General features: G+C 48.8%; 1 protein-coding gene across 2 annotated transcripts in view; it reads left to right on the top strand.

Moving 5' to 3' along the window:
* The first annotated feature begins 2068 nt into the window (after positions 1-2068).
* LOC144604764 (semaphorin-3A-like) overlaps positions 2069-23308 on the top strand; it is an 80515-nt gene continuing 59275 nt past the window's right edge. For both annotated transcript variants that reach the window (XM_078419408.1, XM_078419407.1), the window contains exons 1-2: positions 2069-2227; positions 16369-16431. In XM_078419408.1, coding sequence (XP_078275534.1) covers positions 2069-2227; positions 16369-16431 — 222 coding nt within the window. The remainder of the gene's footprint in view (positions 2228-16368; positions 16432-23308) is intronic.

Genomic DNA, 23308 nt, shown 5'->3' with positions numbered 1-23308 from the left:
CTACACACTGACACTATCCCACACACTAACACTACCCTACACACTGACACTACCCTACACACTAACACTATCCCACACACTAACACTACCCTACACACTAACACTATCCTACACACACTAACACTATCCTACACACATTAACACTACCCTACACACACTAACACTATCCTACACACACTAACACTACCCTACACACTAACACTATCCTACACACACTAACACTATCCTACGCACACTAACACTATCCTACACACACTAACACTACCCTACACACTGACACTACCCTACACACTAACACTATCCTACACACACTAACACTATCCTACACACACTAACACTATCCCACACACTAACACTACCCCACACACTAACACTACCCTACACACTAACACTATCCTACACACACTAACACTATCCTACACACACTAACACTATCCTACACACTAACACTATCCTACACACACTGACACTATCCTACACACACTAACACTACCCCACACACTAACACTACCCCACACACTAACACTACCCCACACACTAACACTACCCCACACACACTAACACTACCCTACACACTAACACTACCCTACACACACTAACACTACCCTACACACACTAACACTATCCCACACACTAACACTACCCTACACACACAAACACTACCCTATACACACTAACACTACCCTACACAAACACTAGGGACAAATTATAATTTACAGAAGCCAATTAACCTGCAAACCCGCACATCTTTTGAGTGTGGGGGGAAACCGGAGCACCCGGAGAAAACCCACACAGGTCATGGGGATAACGTACAAACTCTGTACAGACAGCAGCCAGACAGTAGTCAGGATGGAACCCGGGTCTCTGGCGCTGTGAGGCAGCAGCTCTACCCGCTGCACCATGTAATGTGCAGATGAATCTGGGATTCAAGTTCACAGCTCCCTGAAAGTGGACCATAGTCAGAAGTCATGATGCAGTTTTACCGAACGTCACCTATCCATGTTCTCCACAGATGCTGCCTGACCCGCTGAGTTACTCCAGCACTCTGTGTGTTGTTTTTAAGACCAGTATCTGCAACTCCTTATCTCTGCAGCTTCTCAGAGTTTGATTGAGCTGCATTTGGAGAATTGCCAGCAGTTCTGGTCATCGATGGTTAATCACGTATTGTCTTTACAAACATGGCAAGGAACGGTTCGGTGGGATTTTGGGCCAAACACGGGCAACTGGGACTAGCATACATGGGGCATCTAGGCTGGCATGGACGAGCTGGGCTGAAGGGCCTGTTTCCGTGCTGTACCTGGCTCTGTGACCCAATGACAGCTGTAACAAAACGAATGCAATAATAACCTGAGATTTTATCTTCAGGCAATATTATTGTCAGCAAGTTGAAAGCATTCCCGCTTGAAGACCCCTCCCTCCAAACCCTAGTGCCCTCAGTGTTGTGAACTTCCACTGTCTTTGTGCACTTCTTCAAAGCACAATGTCCCAGGACTTGTCAGGCCATGCATCTCGTGCCACGAGCTGTTTATTTAGTATCGTTTTTTGTTTAGTTTTGTTCAGTTTAGTTTATTGTCACGTGTACCGAGGTACAATGAAAAGCTTTTGTTGCGTGCTAACCAGTCAGTGGAAAGACAATACATGATTACATTCGAGCCGTCCACAGTGTACAGATACAGGACAAGGGAATAACGTTTAGTGCAAGGTAAAGCCAGTAAAGTCTGATCAAAGATAGTCCGAGGGTCTCCAGTGAGGTGGATGGGAGGTCAGGACCGCTCTCTGGTTGGTGAGAGGACGGTTCATTTGCCTGATGATAGCTGGGAAAAACTGGACGAACCAGGAGCTGTCAATCATAAGTTCATCAGTGATAGGAGCAGAGTTAGGCCATTCGGCCCATCAAGCCTACCCCGCCATTCAATCACGGCTGATCTATCTCTCCCTCCTAACCCCATTCTCCTGCCTTCTCCCCATAACCCCTGACACCCGCACTAACCAAGTATCAGTGCATGACATGCTGGGCTGCTGGCAAGTATTTTTACTTAGAGGTTTTGTTTTTTTCCTCCCCACAGAAATGATGGAGTTGAACAACATTGTGACGTTGACGGGCATCGCAAACAGCTCCAGCTACCAAACGCTGCTCCTGGATGAGGAGAGGGGCCGGCTGTTTGTTGGCGCCAAGGACCACATCCTCTCCCTCAGCCTCATCGATGTCACCCAGGATGTCTTGACGGTCAGTCCCCCACACACTCCGCACACACCCAACAGCTGTGCAGCACAGAATGTGTTGGTGTAAGACCCCCACACACTCCGCACCCGCCCGACAGGCTGTGCAGCACAGAATGTGTTGGTGTAAGACCCCCCACACACTCCGCACACACCCGACAGCTGTGCAGCACAGAATGTGTTGGTGTGAGACCCCCACACACTCCGCACCCACCCGACAGCTGTGCAGCACAGAATGTGTTGGTGTAAGACCCCCCACACACTCCCCTACAGCTGTGCAGCACAGAATGTGTTGGTGTAAGACCCCCACACACACCCGACAGATTGTGCAGCACAGCATGTGTTGGTGTAAGACCCCTGACACACTCAGCTTGGCCAGTTTACAGATTACACAGCCACTCATTACGCTGCTGCAGTACGTAATAGAAACAGAAAGTAGGTGCAGGAGGAGGCCATTCGGCCCTTCGAGCCAGCACCACCATTCAATATGATCACGGCTGATCATCCAAAATCAGTACCCCGTTCCTGCTTTTTCCCCATATCCCTTGATTCCGTTAGCCCTAAGAGCTAAATCTAACTCTCTCTTGAAAACGTCCAGTGAATTGGCCTCCACTGCCTTCTGTGACAGAGAATTCCGCAGATTCACAACTCTCTGGGTGGAAACGTTTTTCCTCATCTAAGTCCTAAATGGCCGACCGGTTATTCTTAAACTGTGTGTGACCCCTGGTTCTGGACCCCCCAACATGGGGAACATTTTTAGACAGATAGTTCCCCTCCAGACTCTGCTTGGCCCGTTTACATATTGGGGCCAGGATGGAACTGTAGATGCACGGTTTACACCAAAAATAGACACGAGATGTTGGAGTAACTCAGTGGGACAGTACTTTGTATCGACAGCATCGTGGTAAGGGTTGAACCGGGATCTCTGGTGCTGTGAGGCAGCAGCTCTACCCGCTGCACCACCGTGCCGCCCTGTTTACGTGCAGCACTCATTGACAAGTTGTCCCAACCTGCTGTAGAGCTGAGCAGTGGGTTCACTTTAGTTTGGAGTAACAGCGCGGAAACAGGCCCTTCGGCCCACCGAGTCCACACCGACCAGCGATCCCCGCACACTGACACTATCCCACACACACTAGGGACAATTTACATTTATACCAAGCCAATTAACCTGCAAACCTGCACGAATTTGGAGTGTGGGAGGAAACCGGAGCACCCGGAGAAAACCCACGCAGGTCACGGCAACAACATACAAACACAGTACATGCAGCACCTGTAGACAGGATGGAGCCCGGGACTCTGGCGCTGTGAGGCAGCAGCTCTACCCGCTGCACCACCGTGGCCTTGATGACCAGGGAGGGTTTACAAGGACCCTCTCGGACACCGATGGCAAGCTCTGTTTCCCCTCCAACTATCTCTGCTCCACTCCCCCCTCGACAGTTCCCATGTGCCGGGCACCAGCTGAGATCGCCACACAGGAGGGTAACTGTGCGTGACACATGAGCAGTAATTCTGCCACAATCTGTTCCTTTGGCAGGAAGCTAATTGTATGTGTAATTGAGGGTTGCAGAGAGGGAGGGGAGAGGGGAGGAGGGGGATTGATGGGCACTGGAACAAAATTGGTTTGCACAATTACGAAGGCTTTAGCAGCTGATGTGGAAGACAAGGGTGGAGATTCCTGCCGGAAGTCAGTGGATGTAGGGTGGATGGGCCAGCATATTGTAGATGATCAGCTGCACTATCTCTCAGTCTCCTCCTGCCCCTCTCTCTCTATCCGCTCCTTTCACACACACTGCTCCAATTACCAATTGTCAGTCGCTCTCAAAGAGACTTCCCAGCTCTCCCTTCAGCTGACTGTCCCGTCTCAAGAATATCAGGAAGGGTCCCGACCTGAAACGTCACCAATTCCTTTCTTTTCTTTAGTGGTAGGAATAGAATTAGGCCATTCGGCCCATCAAGTCTACTCCGCCATTCAATCATGGCTGATCTATCTCTCCCTCCTAACCCCATTCTCCTGACACCCGCACAAATCAATAATCTATCTATATCTTCCTTAAAAATATCCACTGACTTGTGGCCTCCACAGCTGCCTGTGGCAATGAATTCCACAGATTCACCGCCCTCTGACTAAAGAAATTCCTCCCCATCTCCTTGCTAAAGGTACGTCCTTTTATTCCGAGGCTGTGCCCTCTGGTCTTAGACTCTCCCACTAGTGGAAACATCCTCTCCACATCCACTCTGTCCAGGCCTTTGATTGTACTTCAGTTCACCCCAGTCTGACCTCTGACAATCTCAGTCAAATGTTTTCCAGTTTAACACCCAGAGCTACGATTAACTCTGAGCTGAGTAATAAAATAATTGTCATTAGCAAAGCCACAGAGCGGTTTATAGCATTACGTTCAAACAAAGGTATTCTTTTATGTTATTGGCCAGTGGACTGCTGGTGGTGTGTGTTATTCAGCGGTAGATCCAGACGTATTAATTACCAGTGGTCACGTTGGGGTCTCGGGTAGTGTTGATGCAGTGCCACACACCATCGCAGTTACACATTCAGTCCAAAGAAGGGTCTCGACCTGTTCCTTTTGCCCAGAGAGGCCGGCACGGTGGCGCAGCGGGTAGAGCTGCTGCCTCACGGCGCCAGAGACCCGGGTTCCATCCTGACTACGGGTGCTGTCAGTACGGAGTTTGTACGTTCTCCCCGTGGCCTGCGTGGGGTTTCCCCGAGATCTTTGCTTTCCTCCCACGCTCCAAAGACGCGCAGGTTTGTAGGCTAATTGGCTTGGTATAAATGTAAATTGTCCCTGGTGTGTGTGGGATAGTGTTAGTGTGCGGGGATCGCTGGTCATCGTGGTCACAGTGGGCCGAAGGGCCTGTTTCCGCTCTGTATCTCTCTACTCAACTAAAGATGCTGCCTGTCCCGCTGAGTTACCCCAGCATTTTGTGTCTGTCTTCAGTGTAAACCAGCATCTGCAGGTCCGACCAGCGATCCCCACACACTAGCACTATCCTAAACACTAGGGACAATTTACAATTATACCGAAGCCAATTAACCTACAAACATGTACGTCTTTGGAGTGTGGGAGGAAACCGGAGCACCCGGAGAAAACCCACGCAGGATACGGGGAGAACGTACAAACTCCGTACAGACAGCATCCGTAGTCAGGATGGAACCCGGGTCCCTGGCGCTGTGAGGCAGCAGCTCTACCCGCTGCACCACCGTGCCGCCCTGTTGAGGGTTGTGAGGGACGTGTGTGAACTTGGAAAATTGATCCAATTATTACACATAGCGTGTCGAGCGAACCGTGACCTTCACATTCTCTAAAGACTCACTCGTTCCTCTTTGTGTAGCGGTTTTAAAGGTTGCAACTGTATTGCCTGTCGATTGGCACATTCTCTACCGCTGCACTACCGTGCCAGCCCACATTGGCTTTTTAAAATGAGCTGAAAATAAGTATTAAACCTTAAGGGAATGATTCTGATGATATCTCATTGTGTCTAAAACAAAATCATGGTCATAGAATCATAGAGTCATAGCGTGATACAGCACAGAAACGGCCCCTTCAGCCCAACTTGCCCACACCGGTCAACATGCCCCATCTACACTAGTCCCACCTGCCCACACCGGTCATCATGCCCCATCTACACTAGTCCCACCTGCCCACACCGGTCAACATGCCCCATCTACACTAGTCCCACCTGCCCACACCGGTCAACATGGCCCATCTACACTAGTCCCACCTGCCCACACCGGTCAACATGGCCCATCCACACTAGTCCCACCTGCCCACACCGACCAACATGCCCCATCTACACTAGTCCCACCTGCCCACACCGACCAACATGGCCCATCTACACTAGTCCCACCTGCCCGCATTTTTGGCCCACGTCCCTCCAAACCTGTCCTATCCACATACCTGTTTCTTAAACATTGGGATAGTCCCTGCCTCAACTACCTCCTCCAGCAGCTCGTCCCATACACCCACCACCCTCTATGTGAAATAGTTACCCCTCAGATTCCTATTAAATCTTTCCCCCTTCATCTGAAAGCCCTGTCCTCCCGTCCTCGATTCCCCGACTCTGGCCTCCATCTAAGCTGGCCCCATTTACCTGCACCTCCCTCTCAACCTTTCCAGTGTGTGTACTTGTTCAAGTATACTTTAAATATTGTTGTAGTCCCTGCCCCAACGACCTCCTCTGACAGTTTCCATTTGCCCAGATAGACACAGGAGGCTGGAGTAACTCAGCCGCTCCAGCTTTTTGTTTCTGTCTTCGGTTGACACCAGCATCTGCAGTTCCTCCCTGCGCACTTGAGTTCCCCTTGCCTTTGTGCGGTGATCACTGTGCTTGTGCCCTCCGGCTTCACTCCACCCGCACGCACCAAAGCCAGACTTTCTGTACAAGACATTTTCCAGATGCTCCAGTGTGCTGTGAAACCTGTGTGTGCAGGGGATTACTGGCAAGGTAACTCTGCGGGTTCATGTGGGGGCTTGAAAGTCCTGGATAGAGTGGATGTGGAGAGGATGTTTCCACCTGTGGGAGAGTCTAGGTCCAGAGGGCACAGTCTCAGAATTAAAGGACGTTCCTTTAGGAAGGAGATGAGGAGGAATTTCTTCAGCCAGAGGGTGGTGAATCTGTGGAATTCATTGCCACGGACGGTGTGGAGGCTACAAGTCAGTGGGGTATTTTTAAGATAGATTCATGATTAGTGCGGGTGTCTGGGGTTATGGGGAGAAGACAGGAGAATGGGGTTGGGAGGGAGGGATAGATCAGCCATGATTGAATGGCGGAGTAGACTTGATGGGCCGAATGGCCTATTTCTGCTCCTACCACTTATGAACTTATGAATGATACCAACTCAGCAGTGAAGACACTCAGTTGGACTGGGATTTTCAGAGCGTTTCTCTATTACAAACACTCACTCTCAGACCCCAGAGGGAGTTTGCACGTTGTTTATCTTTGAACCATCGTAACATTGAATTATTGAGTACAGGTACATGGTTCCCTGAAAGTGGTGTCGCAGGTAGATAGCTGACCTTCATTAGTCAGGGTATCGAGGATAAATGCTGGGACCAAATGATACAGTTGTACAAGACGTTGGTGAGGCTGCACTTGGAATATTGTGTTCATTTCTTATCTACAGGAAAGATGCCATTAAGGCGGAAATAATTCAAAGTAAATTTATTTGGATGTTGCCAGGTTTCGAGGATCTGAGCTACAGGTAGAGGTTGAGCAAGCTGGCAGTCAGTTCCCCAGGGTTGGTGAATCAAGAACTAGAGGACTTAGTTTGAAGGTGAGAGCGGTAAGATTTAACAGGAGATTGAGGGTTTTGTTTTAAACACAAGGTGGTGGGTGTATGGTCAGAGCTGCCAGTAGATGAGGCAGATACTAGAACTACATTTAAAAGATACTTGGACAGGTATTCACTGGAATTTTCAAAGGATGAGAGGGGATTTATTAAGGGATTGGATAGGCTAGATGCAGGAAACATGTTCCCGATGTTGGGGGGAGTCCAGAACCAGGGGTCGCAGTTTAAGAATAAGGGGTCGGCCATTTAGGACTGAGATGAGGAAAAACTTTTTCACCCAGAGAGTTGTGAATCTGTGGAATTCTCTGCCACAGAAGGCAGTGGAGGCCAATTTACTGCATGTATTCAAGAGAGAGTTTGATAATGCTCTTAGGGCTAAAGAAATCAAGGGATATGGGGAAACATGGAAACAGAAAATAGGTGCAGAAGGAGGCCATTTGGCCCTTCGAGCCAGCACCGCCATTCATTGTGATCATGGCTGATCATCCACAATCAGTAACCCGTGCCTGCCTTCATCCCATATCCCTTGATACCGTTAGCCCCTAGAGCTCTAACTCTCTTTTAAATTCATCCAGTGAATTGGCCTCCACTGCCTTTTATGGCGGAGAATTCCACAAATTCACAACTCTCTGGGTGAAAAAGTTTTTTCTCATCTCAGTTTTAAATGGCCTCCCCTTTATTCTTACACTGCGGCTGCTAATTCTGGACTCCTTGAACACTGGGAACATTTTTCCTGCATCTAGCTTGTCCAGTCCTTTTATAATTTTATAGGTTTCTATAAGATCCCCTCGCATCCTAAATTCCAGTGAATACAATCCCTGTCTTTCCAATCTTTCCTCATATGACAGTCCCGCCATCCTGAGGATTAACCCGATGAACCTACGCTGCACTGCCTCAATAGCAAGGATGTCCTTCCTGAAATTAGGAGACCAGAACTGCCTACAATACTCCAGATGTGGTCTCACCAGGGCCCTGTACAACTGCAGAAGGACCTCTTTACTCCTATACTCAAATCCTCTCGTTAGGAAGGCCAACATGCCATTAGCTTTCTTCACTGCCTGCTGTACCTGCATGCTTACTTTCAGTGACAGCAGGAATGGGGCACCGATTCTGGATGATCAGCCATGATCATATTGAATGTCGATGCTAGATCGAAAGGCCGAATGCACCTATTTTCTATGTTTCTAGGTTCATGGATGGGAAAGGTTTAGGGGGATATGAGCCAAACTGGGCAAATGGGACTAGCTTAGATGGGGCATCTTGCTGGCTTGTTCCATTCACCCACCAATCTTGATGTGAAAAAGTTTACCCCTCAGATTTCAATTAAATCTTTCCCTCCTCACCTTAATCCTCTGTCTTCTGGTCCTCGATTCAACTATTCTGGGCCCCATCTAAGCTAGTCCCATTTACCTGCATATCCCCCTAAACCTTTTCAATGCATGTACCTGTTCACATGTATTTTAAATGTTGTTGTGGTCCCTGCAAGTTGGGTCGAAGGGCCTGTTTCCGTGACTACAGTGTACATTGTCATTCTCCGATCTGTAAAAACATACAGGTTTGTAGGTTAATTGGCTGGGCAAATGTAAAAATTGTCCCTAGTGGGTACAGGATAGTGTTAATGTGCAGGGATCGCTGGGCGGCGCGGACCCGGTGGGCCGAAGGGCCTGTTTCTGCGCTGTATCTCTAAATCTAAATCTAAATCTAATTGTCAAGGACCAAATGGGAGGGACATAGAGTGAAGTTGTAGACCAGATGTGTGGGAAGGAACAGCAGATGCTGGTTTACACCAAAGATAGACACGAAGTGCTGGAGTAACTCAGCGTGTCAGGCAGCATCTCTGGAGAGAAGGAACACATGCCGTTTCATGTCGAGACCCACTTGATCTCCAAAGACGGACAAGTTAGTAGGTTAATTGGCTTCTGTAAATTGCCTCTAGTGTGTGTAGGATAGTGTTAGTGTGCAGGGATCGCTGGTCGGTGTGGACTCGATGTATCTCTAAACTAAACAAAAATTTAATTTGGAGTGTGGGAGGAAACTGGAGCACCCGGAGAAATCCCACGGGGAGAACGTGCAAACTCCGTACAGACAGCGCCCGTAGTCAGGATGGAACCCGGGTCTCTGGCGCTGTGAGGCAGCAGCTCTACCCGCTGCACCACCGTGCTGTACTAGATGTGAGAAAAGTTTAAACAAATCTTATCTTTGTTTAACTTTCAGCAATATATACGTATTAAACATTCCTTCTCATATTGCAAAGTTAGGCGCAAAATACTGGAGTAACTCAGCGGGACAGGCAGTATCTCTGGAGAACAGGAATGGGCGAGGGTTTGGGTCGAGATCCTTCTTCAGATCACATAATCCGTTTTGATTTGAAGATCTCAACACTTTCTCCTTGGATTTCTGGTTGTCTTTGACCTTGTCCATCAGCCACTTGCAGCGATACGTCCCAATGCAGGCGGTGAAACACAAACAGCAGTGAGCAACCACACATCCTCCACACACCAACCAGTACCCAGCTGCCTGCATGCACTAACGCTGTTATTATCTGCAAGAGTTCCCGCTGACAGCCATGTGCCTCTGTTGTCCCTGCCTAACCAACCATTCCTGGGCTGCTGCCCACAATTTAACAAAGTCCAAAAATCACCTTGTGGAAGTTTTAGTTTTACCTGTGACACTTGCTGTTGGAATGTCTCTTCTGATCTCACCTGGAGCACAAAATGTGCTGGAGTAACTCAGCAGGACAGGCAGTATCTCTGGAGAGAAGGAATGGGTCAGCCTGAAGAATGGTCTCGACCCGAAACGTCGCCCATTCCTTCTCTCCGTGAAGATTCCGTATATTCACTATGAACGTACACTGAACATAGTACAGCACAGGAACAGGCCCTTTGGCCCACAATGTCTATGCCAAGTTAAGCTAATCCCCTCTGCCTGCACGTGATCCATATTCCTCCATTCCCATCCAAAAGTCTTTGAAACACTACTGTCGTATCTGCCTCCACCACCACCCCTGGCAACGCATTGAAAATCACAGATTGCGGGTTTAGACTTTAGAAAAACAGTGTGGAAACAGGCGCAATGGCCCACCGAGTCTCGCAGATCAGCGATCACCCCACACACTAGCACTATCCTACACACACTAGCGGCAAGTTACCATTTTACCGAAGCCAATTCACCTAAAACCCATACGTCTTTGGAGTGTGGGGGGAAACCGGAGCGCCAGGAGAAAACCCACGCAGGTCACGGGGAGAACGTGCAAACTCCGTACAGACAGCACCCGTAGTCAGGATGGAACCCGGGTCTCTGGCGCTGTGAGGCAGCAGCTCTACCCGCTGCACCACCGTGCCGCCCTGGCGAGGGTTGTGAGGGACGTGTGTGAACTTGGAAAATTGATCCAATTATTACATAGCGTGTCGAGCAAACCGTGACCTTCACATTCTCTAAAGACTCACTCGTTCCTCTTTGATTGTGTAGCAGTTTTAAAGGTTGCAACTGTATTGCCTGTCGATTGGTGCATTCTCAGTATTGTATTGTATTGTAAAGGATGCATTCTTGTACGAATGTGTAGCTAATCTAAACCCATCATGGTCTGAATCATTATAAAACATCACGTTCACTGATTGGAATCTATCTGCCTCTTAAACACCACTATTGTATCTGCCTCCACCCACACCCCTGGCAGCGCGTTCCAGGCCCCCAGCCCCCCTCTGTAAAATATGTGTCATTTTAAACTTACCCCCTCTGATTTTAAATCTATGTCCTCATGACATTTGAATCAGATGTGCAGCACTTTGGTCAACGTGGGTTGTTTTTAAATGTGCTATACAAATAAAATTGACTTGACTTGACTTGACTTGACATTTCTATTCTGCGAAAAAAGGTTCTGACTGTCTACCCCATCTATGGGTCTCCTGTCAGACTCCAATGTTCCAGAGAAAAAAATAACCCCAGTCTGTCCAACCTCTTCCTGTAGCAAATACCCTCCAACCCAGGCACCATTCAGGTCAACCTCCTCTGTACCCTCTCCCTGTAGCTGGAACCCTCTAATCCAGGCAGTGTCTGGTCAACCTCCTCTCCACCCTCTCCCTGTAGCTGGAACCCTCTAATCCAGGCAGTGTCTGGTCAACCTCCTCTCCACCCTCTCCAAAGCCACCACATCCTTCCTGTAATGGAGGCGACCAGAGGTGCATGCAATACTCCAAATGCAGCCTGTCCAAGGTCCTATAAAGCTGCATCGTGACTTCCTGACTCTTGCACTCAATGCCCCGACCGATTACAGCAAGATACCTGAAGAAGGGTCTCAGCCCGAAACGTCACCCATTCCTTCTCTCCAGTGATGCTGCCTGTCCCGCTGAGTTACTCCAGCTTTTTGTGTCTCTCTGCAAGATACCGTATGCCTGCTTTACTGCTCTGTCTACTTGTGTTGTAAATTACACAACGTAGTTGCTTAATCCTTAAATTGGAAATCCAAATCCTCTGTCGTAATTGCCTCATTTATCTCAAATGGAATTTATTTATATTCATTCACTGCGTTGTCCTGCGGATAATCGTTGACAGAGGCATTGAGAAGGCATCAGGTAGATAACTGCGATGCTTATTTTGATGTGGTCGGGTGGTCAGCAACGTCAAACTCCAACCGCGTGCGGACAGGGCTCAGAACAGCTGCCTTCCCCCCACGGACACGCATGTGTGTGTGTCTATGTGTGTGTGTGTGTGTGTGTGTCTATGTGTGTGTGTTCGTGCGCGTGTGTTAGTGTGTGTGTGTGCGTGTGATTGTAAGTGTGTGCTAGTGCGTGCGTGTGCTGTGTGACACTCACTGAGAGCTGGTGCAGATTTGTGTGTGTGTTAGTGTGTGTGGGTGTGACTAAGAGTGTGTGTTGGGTGCATGACTGTAAGAGTATGTGTTAGTGTGTGCGTGTGTCTTTGTGTGTGTGTGCGCGTGTGACTGTAAGTGTGTATTACTGTGTGTGTGTGTCTGTGTGTGTCTGTGTGTGCGCGCGTGACTAAGAGTGTGTGTTAGTGTGCACGTGACTAAGAGTGTGTGTTAGTGTGCACGTGACTAAGAGTGTGTGTGTGTTTGTGTGTGTGCGTGTGACTAAGAGTGCGTGTTAGTGTGTGTGTTAGCGTGTGTGTGTGTGTTAGACAATAGACAATAGACAATAGGTGCAGGAGGAGGCCATTCGGCCCTTCGAGCCAGCACCGCCATTCAATGTGATCATGGCTGATCATTCTCAATCAGTACCCCGTTCCTGCCTTCTCCCCATACCCCCTAACTCCGCTATCCTTAAGAGCTCTATCTAGCTCTCTCTTGAATGCATTCAGAGAATTGGCCTCCACTGCCTTCTGAGGCAGAGAATTCCACAGATTCACAACTCTCTGACTGAAAAAGTTTTTTCTCATCTCAGTTAGTGTGTGCATGTGCTGTTCCATACTGACAGATGTGCAGTACTTTGGTCAACGTGGGTTGTTTTTAAATGTGCTATACAAATAAAATTGACTTGACTTGACTGAGAGCGGGTGCAGATTTTGGGGTACTATTTACTCCTCTCGGGAGAGGTTTCTTAGATTAACAAAAGTGTTGAAAATGCCCATGAGGTCAGTCAGCCTCTGTGGTGCATGGAGCAAATGTTTAAACGCTGAAACCGATGTTCTTTCACGAGAAGCGGAGCCTGCTCTGACCAGACAGGTCATGAAAAGATGAACCGAACAGACAGATAAACGCTGCTGGCTGCAACGCATCAAAATAAACACTACAGTTATCTACCTGATGCGTTCTGAATGTCAATGAGCCTTGCTGGTCCTTGCTATTGAGGGAGTGCAACGTTGGTTCACCAGGTTAATTCCCGGGATGGCAGGACTGATGAATGATGACAGAATGGGTCGACTGGGCTTGTATACACTGGAGTTTAGGATGAGACGGGATCTTATAGAAACATATAAAATTATTAAGGGATTGGACAGGTTCGATGCAGGAAAAATGTTCCCGATGTTGGGGGAGTCCAGAACCAGGGGTCACAGTTTAAGAATAAGGGGTCGGCCATTTAGGACTGAGATGAGGAAATACTTTTTCACCCAGAGAGTTGTGAATCCGTGGAATTCTCTGCCACAGAAGGCAGTGGAGGCCGATTCACTGGATGTTTTCAAGAGAGAGTTAGATTTAGCTCTTAGGGCTAACGGAATCAAGGGCTATGGGGAGAAAACAGGAACGGGGTACTGATTGAGAATGATCAGCCATGATCATATTAAATGGCGGTGTTGGCTCGAAGAACAGAATGGCCTCCTCCTGCACCTATTTTCTGTTTCTATGTTTCTATTATCTACATGGCAACTCGGTGAATGAATATAAATAAATTCCATTTGAGATAAATGAGGCAATTACGACAGAGGATTTGGATTTCCAATTTAAGGATTAAGAAACTACGCTGTGTAATTTGCAACACATGTAGACAGAGTGGTAAAGAAGGCGGACGGTTAGCTTGCCTTCAATTACCAGGGCATTTAATTTAGTTTAGTTTAGTTTATAGTGTGGAAACAGGCTCTTCGGCCCACCGAGTCTGCATTGACCAGGGATCCCCGCACACGAACATGACACTAGGGACAATTTACATTTACCAATTGATGTGAAGGATTTGCAAATAGTGTTTTCCACTTTAAAGATGCAAACTTTCTATTTGTTTGTCAAGTTTGCCAAAGTGATAACAGTGAAACTAATGATTTGGAATCAAGTTTGGCAGCAATTAAAGTGATTGTAAGAAGCGTTTATCATGAACGTCAGAACCTCAAGTGTAACACAGTAATGGTCTAGGGAGTGGAGTTAATATGCTGCACGGTTTATTTACTGCATTGCTCAGCAGTTATTTAACAAGCATTAAAGTTCCGCACAGTTAATGGTGTTAATTATTCCTTACGACTGTCAACAATAAAAAGCAGAACGATGAAATCTAGGGAGAAGTTAGCCACACCTCTGCCTGTTTCATAGAAACATTGAATGGGTGCAGGAGGAGGCCATTCAGCCCTTCGAGCCAGCACCGCCATTCAATATGATCACGGCTGATCATCCAGAATCAGTGCCCCGTTCCTACTTTCTCCCCGTATCCCTTGATTCCGTTAGCCCTAAGAGCTAAACCTAACTCTCTTGAAAACATCCCGTGAATTGGCCTCCACTGCCTTCTGTGGCAGAGAATTCCACAGATTCACAACTCTCTGGGCGAAGAAGTTTCCCCGGTGTGGGACGAATAAAGGAATATATTATTTTTCTTCAAGATTCACCTTGTCTGTGCTCAGTGAGTCACTGAGTAGCAATGGTCCTGTCAGTATCTCTCTTGTCCTCTTTCATCAGACTATCAATGAGGGGTTTAGTTTAGTTTAGAGATACAGCACGGAAACAGGCCCTTCGCCCCACCGAGTCCGTGCCGACCAGCGATCCCCGCGCACTAACACTATCCAACACACAATAGGAACAATTTACAATTTTACAGAAGCCAATTCACCTACAGACCCGCACGTCCTTGAGGTGTGGGAGGAAACCGGAGCACCCGGAGAAAACCCACGCATGTCACGGGAAGAACGTACAAACTCCGTACAGACAGCACCCGTAGTCAGGATGGAACCCGGGTCTCTGGCGCTGTGAGGCAGCAGCTCCACCCGCTGCGCCACCGTGCTAAATGTACTAATCACATTATTAGCCCCTCTCCCTCTTTTTTATTGGACTTGTAGTCAAGTCAAGCTCAAGTTTATTGTTGAAGATAGACACAGCGCTGGAGTAACTCAGCGGGTCAGGCAGCATCTGTGGAGGACATGGATAGGTGACGTTTCACAGAGTGCTGGAGTAACTCAGCAGGTCAGGCAGCATCTGTGGAGAACATGGATAGGTGACGTTTCACAGAGTGCTGGAGTAACTCAGCGGGTCAGGCAGCATCTGTGGAGAGAAGGAATGGGGGGCGTTTCGGGTCGAGACCCTTCTTCAGACTGAGAGTCGGTAAAGAGAAATGAGAGATATAGACGGTGGTGTAGAGAGATATGGAACAAATGAATGAAAGATGTGCAAAAAGCAACGATGATCAAGGAATGGTGGAGCCCACAATGGTCCAGTGTTGGCTGTGGGGAAGGTGATAACGAGTTATACAAACAGTGAAACTCAACAGGACGACAGTGAAACTAGTACGATGACTAGGGTGGGGAGGGACAGAGAGAGAGGGGATGCAAGGGTTACGTGACGTTAGAGAAGTCAGTGTTCATACCGCTGGGGTGTAAGCTGCCCAAGTGAAATATGAGGTGCTGTTCCTCCAATTTGTGCTGGGCCTCACTCTGACAGTGGAGGAGGCCCAGGACAAAGAGGTCAATGTGGGTGTGGGAGGGGATTACTGTCCCCTGTATGTGTAGAGAGCCACCAGAACTGTGGAAATCTTGCTTGTCGCTGCATCACAGGTACGTGCACACAGTCAACACACAAAGATGTCAGTTATACATAAATTATAATTAACGCCCCCCCCCACCCCCTCCCCTCTGTTGTGGGGTAGAATGAGACTGACTCCACCGCTCCTCCTCCCCTCCCCCCCCCAATCTTTGCACGTCCCCAATCCTTTCCACTCGTCACTTTAGTTTCATGTATCTTGTGGTTTATGACTGTTGGCAGATCAATTTCCCTCCTGAGATAAATAAGGTTCTATCGTATCGTATTGTATATCGTGTCTTGTAATGTCGTGCCGTATTGTATTGTATCGTAATGTTTTGTATCGTGCCGTATCGCAACGTACCGTCTCCCATCGTACCGTCTCCCATCGTGCCGTATCGCATCGTGCTGTATCGCATGGCAGGGCATTAATGGTCCAGTGTTCTCTTTGATCTTGCAGATCGCGTGGCCTCCCAACCCAGCGCGGAGAGACGAGTGCAAGTGGGCTGGGAAAGACGTGACGGTAAGGATTTTGTTCCACTGCGTCTCATGGTCACTGTCTGTGGTCACTGTCTGTGGTCACTGTCTGTGGTCACTGGTCACTGTGTGGTCACTGTCTGTGGTCACTGTCTGTGGTCACTGTCTGTGGTCACTGTCTGTGGTCGCTGTCTGTGGTCACTGGTCACTGTCTGTGGTCACTGTCTGTGGTCACTGTCTGTGGTCACTGTCTGTGGTCACTGTCTGTGGTCACTGTCTGTGGTCACTGTCTGTGGTCACTGTCTGTGGTCGCTGTCTGTGGTCGCTGTCTGTGGTCACTGGTCACTGTCTCTGGTCACTGACTGTGGTCACTGTCTGTGGTCACTGTCTGTGGTCACTGTCTGTGTCCAGTGGGGTGAAACCACAGTGGGATGTGCTGGAAAGCTCAGGCACCAGGATCACATGACCATTGGCCTGAACTGTTGGCCCTGTCTCTCTCCCCACAGATGCCGCCTGACCCGCTGAGCAATTCCACCAGTTTCTGTTTTCACTCTGATTTCCACCACCTGCGATATTTTATGTTGCATCTGTGGCTTCAAGTTTGGAACCAAATGTGGCTGCCGATCACATGGTGATGAAGGTCACACCTGGAGGTGAAGCTCAGGTGTGCCAAGCTCAGGTGTGCCAAGGTGTGAGATCACCATGTGGCAACAACTCTGCACAACGTAAGACATAGAGTACTGGAGTAACTCAGCGGGTCAGGCAGCATCTGTGGAGAACATGGATAGGTGACGTTTCACAGAGTGCTGGAGTAACTCAGTAGGTCAGGCAGCATCTGTGGAGAAAATGGATAGGTGACGTTTCACAGAGTGCTGGAGTAACTCAGCGGGTCAGGCAGCATCTGTGGAGAACATGGATAGGTGACATTTCACAGAGTGCTGGAGTAACTCCGTGGGTAAGGCAGCATCTCTGGAGAACATTTTCTAAATGGGGAAAGAATTCAGAAATCGGAGGTGCAAAGGGACTTGTGCAGGATCCCCAAGAAGTTAATTTGTAAGTCGAATTGGTAGTAAGGAAGGCGAATGCAATGCTAGCATTTATTTCAAGACTGGAATACAAAAACAAGGGACTAATGCTGAGGCTCTATAGGCCGCTGGTCAAACCGCATTTGGAATATTATGAGCAGTTTTGGCCCCATATCTGAGGAAGGATGTGCTGGCTCTGGAGAGGGTCCAGAGGAGGTTTACGAGAATGATCCCAGGAATGAGTGGGTTAACATATGATGAGCGTTTGTCGGCACTGGGCCTGTACTATCATATCATATCATATCATATATATACTCGCTGGAGTTTAGAAGGATGAGGGGGGGGGGGTGGGAATTGAAACTTACCAAACTTAACTACCATTATTGTCACAGGCCAATGGTTCAATGCTACTTCAGTTCAACTCAGTTTATTGTCACATGTACCGAGGTACAGTGAAAAGCTTTTGTTGCGCGCTAACCAGTCAGAGGAAAGACAATACATGATTACAATCGAGCCGTCCACAGTGTACAGATACAGGATAAAGGAATAACGTTTAGTGCAAGGTAAAGCCAGTAAAGTCCGATCAAAGATAGTCCGAGGGTCACCAATGAGGTAGATAGTAGTTCAGCACTGCTCTCTGGTTGTGGTAGGATGGTTCAGTTGCCTGATCACAGCTGGGAAGAAACTGTCCCTGATTCTGGAGGTGTGCGTTTTCACACTTCTGTACCTCTTGACCGATGGGAGAGGGGAGAAGAGGGAGTGGCCATGGTGAGACTGGTCCTTGATGATGCTGCTGGCCTTGCCGAGGCAGCGTGAGGTGGAGATGGAGTCAGTGGAAGGGAGGTTGGTTTGTGTGATGGTCTGGGCTGCGTCCACAATTCTCTGCAATTTCGTGCGGTCTTGGATGGAGCTGTTCTCAAACCAAGCTGTGATGCATCCTGATAAAATGCTTTCTGTGGCGCATCTGTAGAAGTTGGCGAGAGTTGTTGGGGACATGCTGAACTTCCTACGCCTTGTAAGGAAGTAGAGGTGTTGGTGCTTTCTTGGTCATTGCTTCAGTATGGGTAGTCCAGGAGAAGTTGTTGGTGATATTGACTCCGAGGAATCTGAAGTTTTCACCCATCTCTACTTCGGCACCATCAATGCAAACTGGGGTCTGTAGACCGCTTCACTTCCTGAAGCCCATCACTATCTCCTTAGTCTTGGTGACATTGAGAGAAAGGTTGTTGTCTCAACACCAGGACACGAGGTTCTCAATCTCCTCCCTGTGCCACGTCTCATCATTATTTGATATCCGGCTCACAATGGTGGTGTCGTCTGTGGATTTGTAAATGGAATTAGATGTGTAAATGGCTGCACAGTGGCGGGTGGACATAGAGTGAAGAAGGGGGCTGAGAACGCAGCCTTGCGGAGCCCCAGTGTTGAGGATTATCGTGGAGGATGATTTGTCCCCCATCCTCACTGATTGGGGGCTGTTGGTCAGGAAGTCGTAGATCCAGTTGCAGAGATGATTGGTGACTCCAAGAGTCGTGAGTTTGGTGATGAGCTTGGATGGTGTTGAAGGCAGAGCTGTCATTTATGAATAGGAGTCTGACGGAGGTATCTCTCTTATCCAGGTGTTCAGGCATGTGTAGGGCCAAGGCGATGGCACAGTCCGTGGACCTGTTGTGGCGGTAGGTGAACTGCAGTGGGTCAAGGCCGCTGGGTAGACTGGTTTAATGCGTTCCATAACCAGCCTCTCAAAACATTTCATGACGGTGGATGTCAAGGTGAATGGACGATATTGACTTGATTGACTACGGGTGCTGCCTGTACGGAGTTTGTACGCTCTCCCTGTGACCTGCGTGGGTTTACTCCGGGTGCTCTGGTTTCCTCTAAAGACGTGCAGGTTTGTAGGTTAATTGCCTTCTGTACAAATTGTAAACAGTCCCTATTGTGTGTAGGATAGTGATAGTGTGTGGGGATCACTGGTCAGCCTGTTTCCACGATGTTTCTCTAAACTAAACTGCACTAAACAAAACTAAGCCACTGTAGGAAGGAACTGCAATGCTGGTGTAAAGCGCAAATAGACACAAAACGCTGGAGTAACTCAGTGGGACAGGCAGCATCTCTGGAGAGAAGGAATGGGTCAGTCTGAAGAAGGGTCTCGACCCGAAACGTCGCCCATCCCTTCTCTCCACAGATGTTGCCTGACCCACTGAGTTACTCCAGCACTCTGTGTCTGAGCCACTTGTAATAGTTCCCGTGTTCATCAGGTGTGGTTAACTTCAAATATTCAGATCCGATTTCTTTGAAATCTCAGTGGGAAACATACAAGCCTCTTCCCGCTGGTAATCTGCTCGCACTGACTGCGGCTTCTCACTTTACACCATGTTACCACCCAAATTACAAAGGCATACTTCTTTTCCTCAGCATTAGAGTCTCAATATTAACCGGTAAATATATCAGGTGCAAGGATAACTCTCACAACGTCTGGCATTGTTCCCCTGGGGGGCCTTGAATCATAAACCGTTGATGAAATATAATAAATGATAATGTAGCTCATTATTAGATTTAAACTCGATGAAAGGAAGGAATTACATCTCGTTGTCTGTAGCTGGTTTTCACCTAGCCCACAGCTAACACTGGCCTGTCTCCTTTATCATCGTTAATCTCTTTGCATATCTTTCATTCATTTCTTCTGTATCTCCCTGTATCTCTTGTTCCCCTTTCCACAGACTCTCAGTCTGAAGGAGGGTCTCGACCTGAAACAATAGACAATAGGTGCAGGAGGAGGCCATTCGGCCCTTCGAGCCAGCACCGCCATTCAATGTGATCATGGCTGATCATTCTCAATCAGTACCCCGTTCCTGCCTTCTCCCCATACCCCCTGACTCCGCTATCCTTAAGAGCTCTATCTAGCTCTCTCTTGAAAGCATTCAGAGAATTGGCCTCCACTGCCTTCTGAGGCAGAGAATTCCACAGATTCACAACTCTCTCGTCACCCATTCCTTTGTCTATCCAAGCCTTGTGTCTATCTAGACAAAATGTTCTATTTTGTGTCAATCTTCAGTTTAAACCAGCATCTGCAGTTCCTTCCTACACATTAGATTAGTTTTAGTTTAGTTTAGAGGTACAGTGCGGAAAAAGCCCCTTCGGCCCACCGAGTCCGCGCCGACCAGCGATGCCCGCACACTAACACTATCCTACACGCACTGGGGACAATTTACAATCTTTACAGAAGCCAATTAACCTACAAACCTGCACGTCTTTGGAGTGTGGGAGGAAACCGGAGCACCCGGAGAAAACCCACGCAGGTCACGGGGAGAACGTACAAACTCCCTACAGAGAGCACCCGTAGTCAGGATGGAACCCGGGTCTCTGGCGCTGTGAGGCAGCAGCTCTACCCGCTGCGCCACCGTGCCGCCCTTACACCCAGGGGTCCGGGTGCCACAGGTTTGGTGAGATGCAAAGGCAGATCTTGCTTGCCCATGACCCTGAGGATAAGGGCCTGAACAAGGACAGTGGGCAGCATGGACACGATGGGCCGAATGGCCTGTTTCAGTGCTGTGATGAACAATTGACAAATAAACCTGCTGAAATAAAGCAGGTGAAACCAAGGTTGTTCCCACACACCTTCTCCCCCACTCCTGGGATTGTGTTTACTGTTCGTTGTCTGGAGGGAGCAGAGAACATGGTGAACTGAGACCTTGTCCTCAGAGGTCAACGCTCCCCATGCCCAACGCTCCTCACGCCCAACGCTCCCCATGCCCAATGCTCCCCATGCCCAACGCTCCACATGGTCACCGCTCAACAAGACCAACGCTCCCCATGCCCAACGCTCCCCATGCCCAACGCTCCCCATGCCCAACGCTCCCCATGCCCAACGCTCCCCATGCCCAACGCTCCCCATGCCCAACGCTCCCCATGCCCAACGCTCCACATGGTCACCGCTCAACAAGACCAACGCTCCCCATGCCCAACGCTCCCCATGCCCAACGCTCCCCATGCCCAACGCTCCCCATGCCCAACGCTCCCCATGCCCAATGCTCCTCATGGTCACTGCATTGAGTTCGGTGTTGGTATTCGCGGAGGGAATATAGTCTCCGCGAGCTTTATTTAGTATATTTATTGTCCCGTGTATCGAGGTACAGTGAAAAGCTTTTGTTGCGCGCTAACCAGTCAGCGGAAAGACAATACATGATTACAATCGAGCCGTCCACAGTGTACAGATATAGGATAAGGGAATAACGTTTAGCGCAAGGTAAAGCCAGTAAAGTCTGATCAAAGATTGTCCGAAAGTCACCAATGAGGTAGATAGTAGTTCAGCACTGCTCGTATGCAGATGCTGGTTTAAATCGAAGGTAGACACAAAATGCTGGAGTAACTCAGCGGGTCAGGCAGCATCTCTGAAGAGAAGGGTACGTGACATTTCACAGAGTGCTGGAGTAACTCAGCGGGTCAGGCAGCATCTGTGGAGAACATGGATATGTGACGTTTCACAGAATGCTGGAGTAACTCAGCGGGACAGGCAGCATCTGTGGAGAGAAGGAATGGGTGACGTTTCGAGTCGAGACCATTCCTCTGGTTCAGCTTCAGCCCAATTAAATTGATGAAATAATACCGGCCGCGAGCCAACAAAGGCTTTGTAATTGACAACCAGATTAACGTGACTGTGTTTCAAACAACAAGGGCATTGTTTGGCAAGTTCAGTGCCCTGGTAAGGAGAGGAGGTCACATGTTGCAGGATCAGCTGGATAAGGAACTGGGATAAACTCTTGCCGCTGATTGTTGTGGATCTCTGCAGGAATGCGGTGCCCACAAACAACGTGTTGAGCTGCAAAATCATCCCCCACACACTTCCAGCACCACTGTGGCTCCAAAGACATTCAATACCATGACTTTTTTATAGCGTCTCAGTGTGGAAATAGGCCCTTCAGCCCAACCTGCCCACACCATGGGTGCATGGAACGAGCTGCCGGAGGAGGTAGTTGAGGCAGGGACTATTGCAACGTTTAAGAAACAGTTAGACAGGTACATGGATAAGACAGGTTTGGAGGGATATGGGCCAAATGCAGGCAGGTGGGACTAGTGTAGATGGGGCATGTTGGTCGGTGTGGGCAGATGGGACTAGTGTAGATGGGGCGTGTTGGTCGGTGTGGGCAGGTGGGACTAGTGTAGATGGGGCATGTTGGTCAGTGTGGGCAAGTAGGGCTGAAGGGCCTGGTTCCACGCTGTATCACTCTGTGACTATGTACAATTCCACTTCAATACTTTAGTTCAGTTTAGTTTATTGTCACGTGTACCGAGGTACAGTGAAAAGCTTTTGTTGCGTGCTAACCAGTCAGCGGAAAGACAACACATGATTACAATTGAGCCGTCCACAGTGAACAGATACAGGATAAGAGAATAACGTTTAGTGCAAGGTAAAGCCAGCAAAGTCCGATCAAGGATAGTCCGAAGGTCACCAATGAGGTAGATAGTAGTTCAGCACTGCTCTCTGGTTGTGGTAGGATGGTTCAGTTGCCTGATAACAGCTGGGAAGAAACTGTCCCTGAATCTGGAGGTGTGCGTTTTCACACTTCTGTACCTCTTGCCTAATGGGAGAGGGGAGAAGAGGGAGTGGCCGGGGTGAGACTGGTCCTTGATTATGCTGCTGGCCTTGCCGAGGCAGCGTGAGGTGTAGATAGAGTTGATGGAAGGGATGTTGGTTTGTGTGATGGTCTGGGTTGCTGGCCTTGCTGAGGCAGCGTGGGGTGTAGATGGGGTCAGGGGGAGGGAAAGGGGGGGAGAGGGAGTGGCCGGGGTGAGACACTTCGTACTTGGTGGTTTTTTAATGAAACTTCCAGCTCAACTCATGTCAGGCATCTCATGTGACAAGAGCCTAATTTTCCCGATAACCCATGACTGACGGATGCC

Source organism: Rhinoraja longicauda, chromosome 23 (genome assembly GCF_053455715.1).
Source record: "Rhinoraja longicauda isolate Sanriku21f chromosome 23, sRhiLon1.1, whole genome shotgun sequence".
Taxonomy (NCBI): domain Eukaryota; kingdom Metazoa; phylum Chordata; class Chondrichthyes; order Rajiformes; family Arhynchobatidae; genus Rhinoraja; species Rhinoraja longicauda.
The sequence above is the reverse complement of the archived record's forward strand: the minus strand, read 5'-3'. Positions and strand labels throughout refer to the sequence as shown.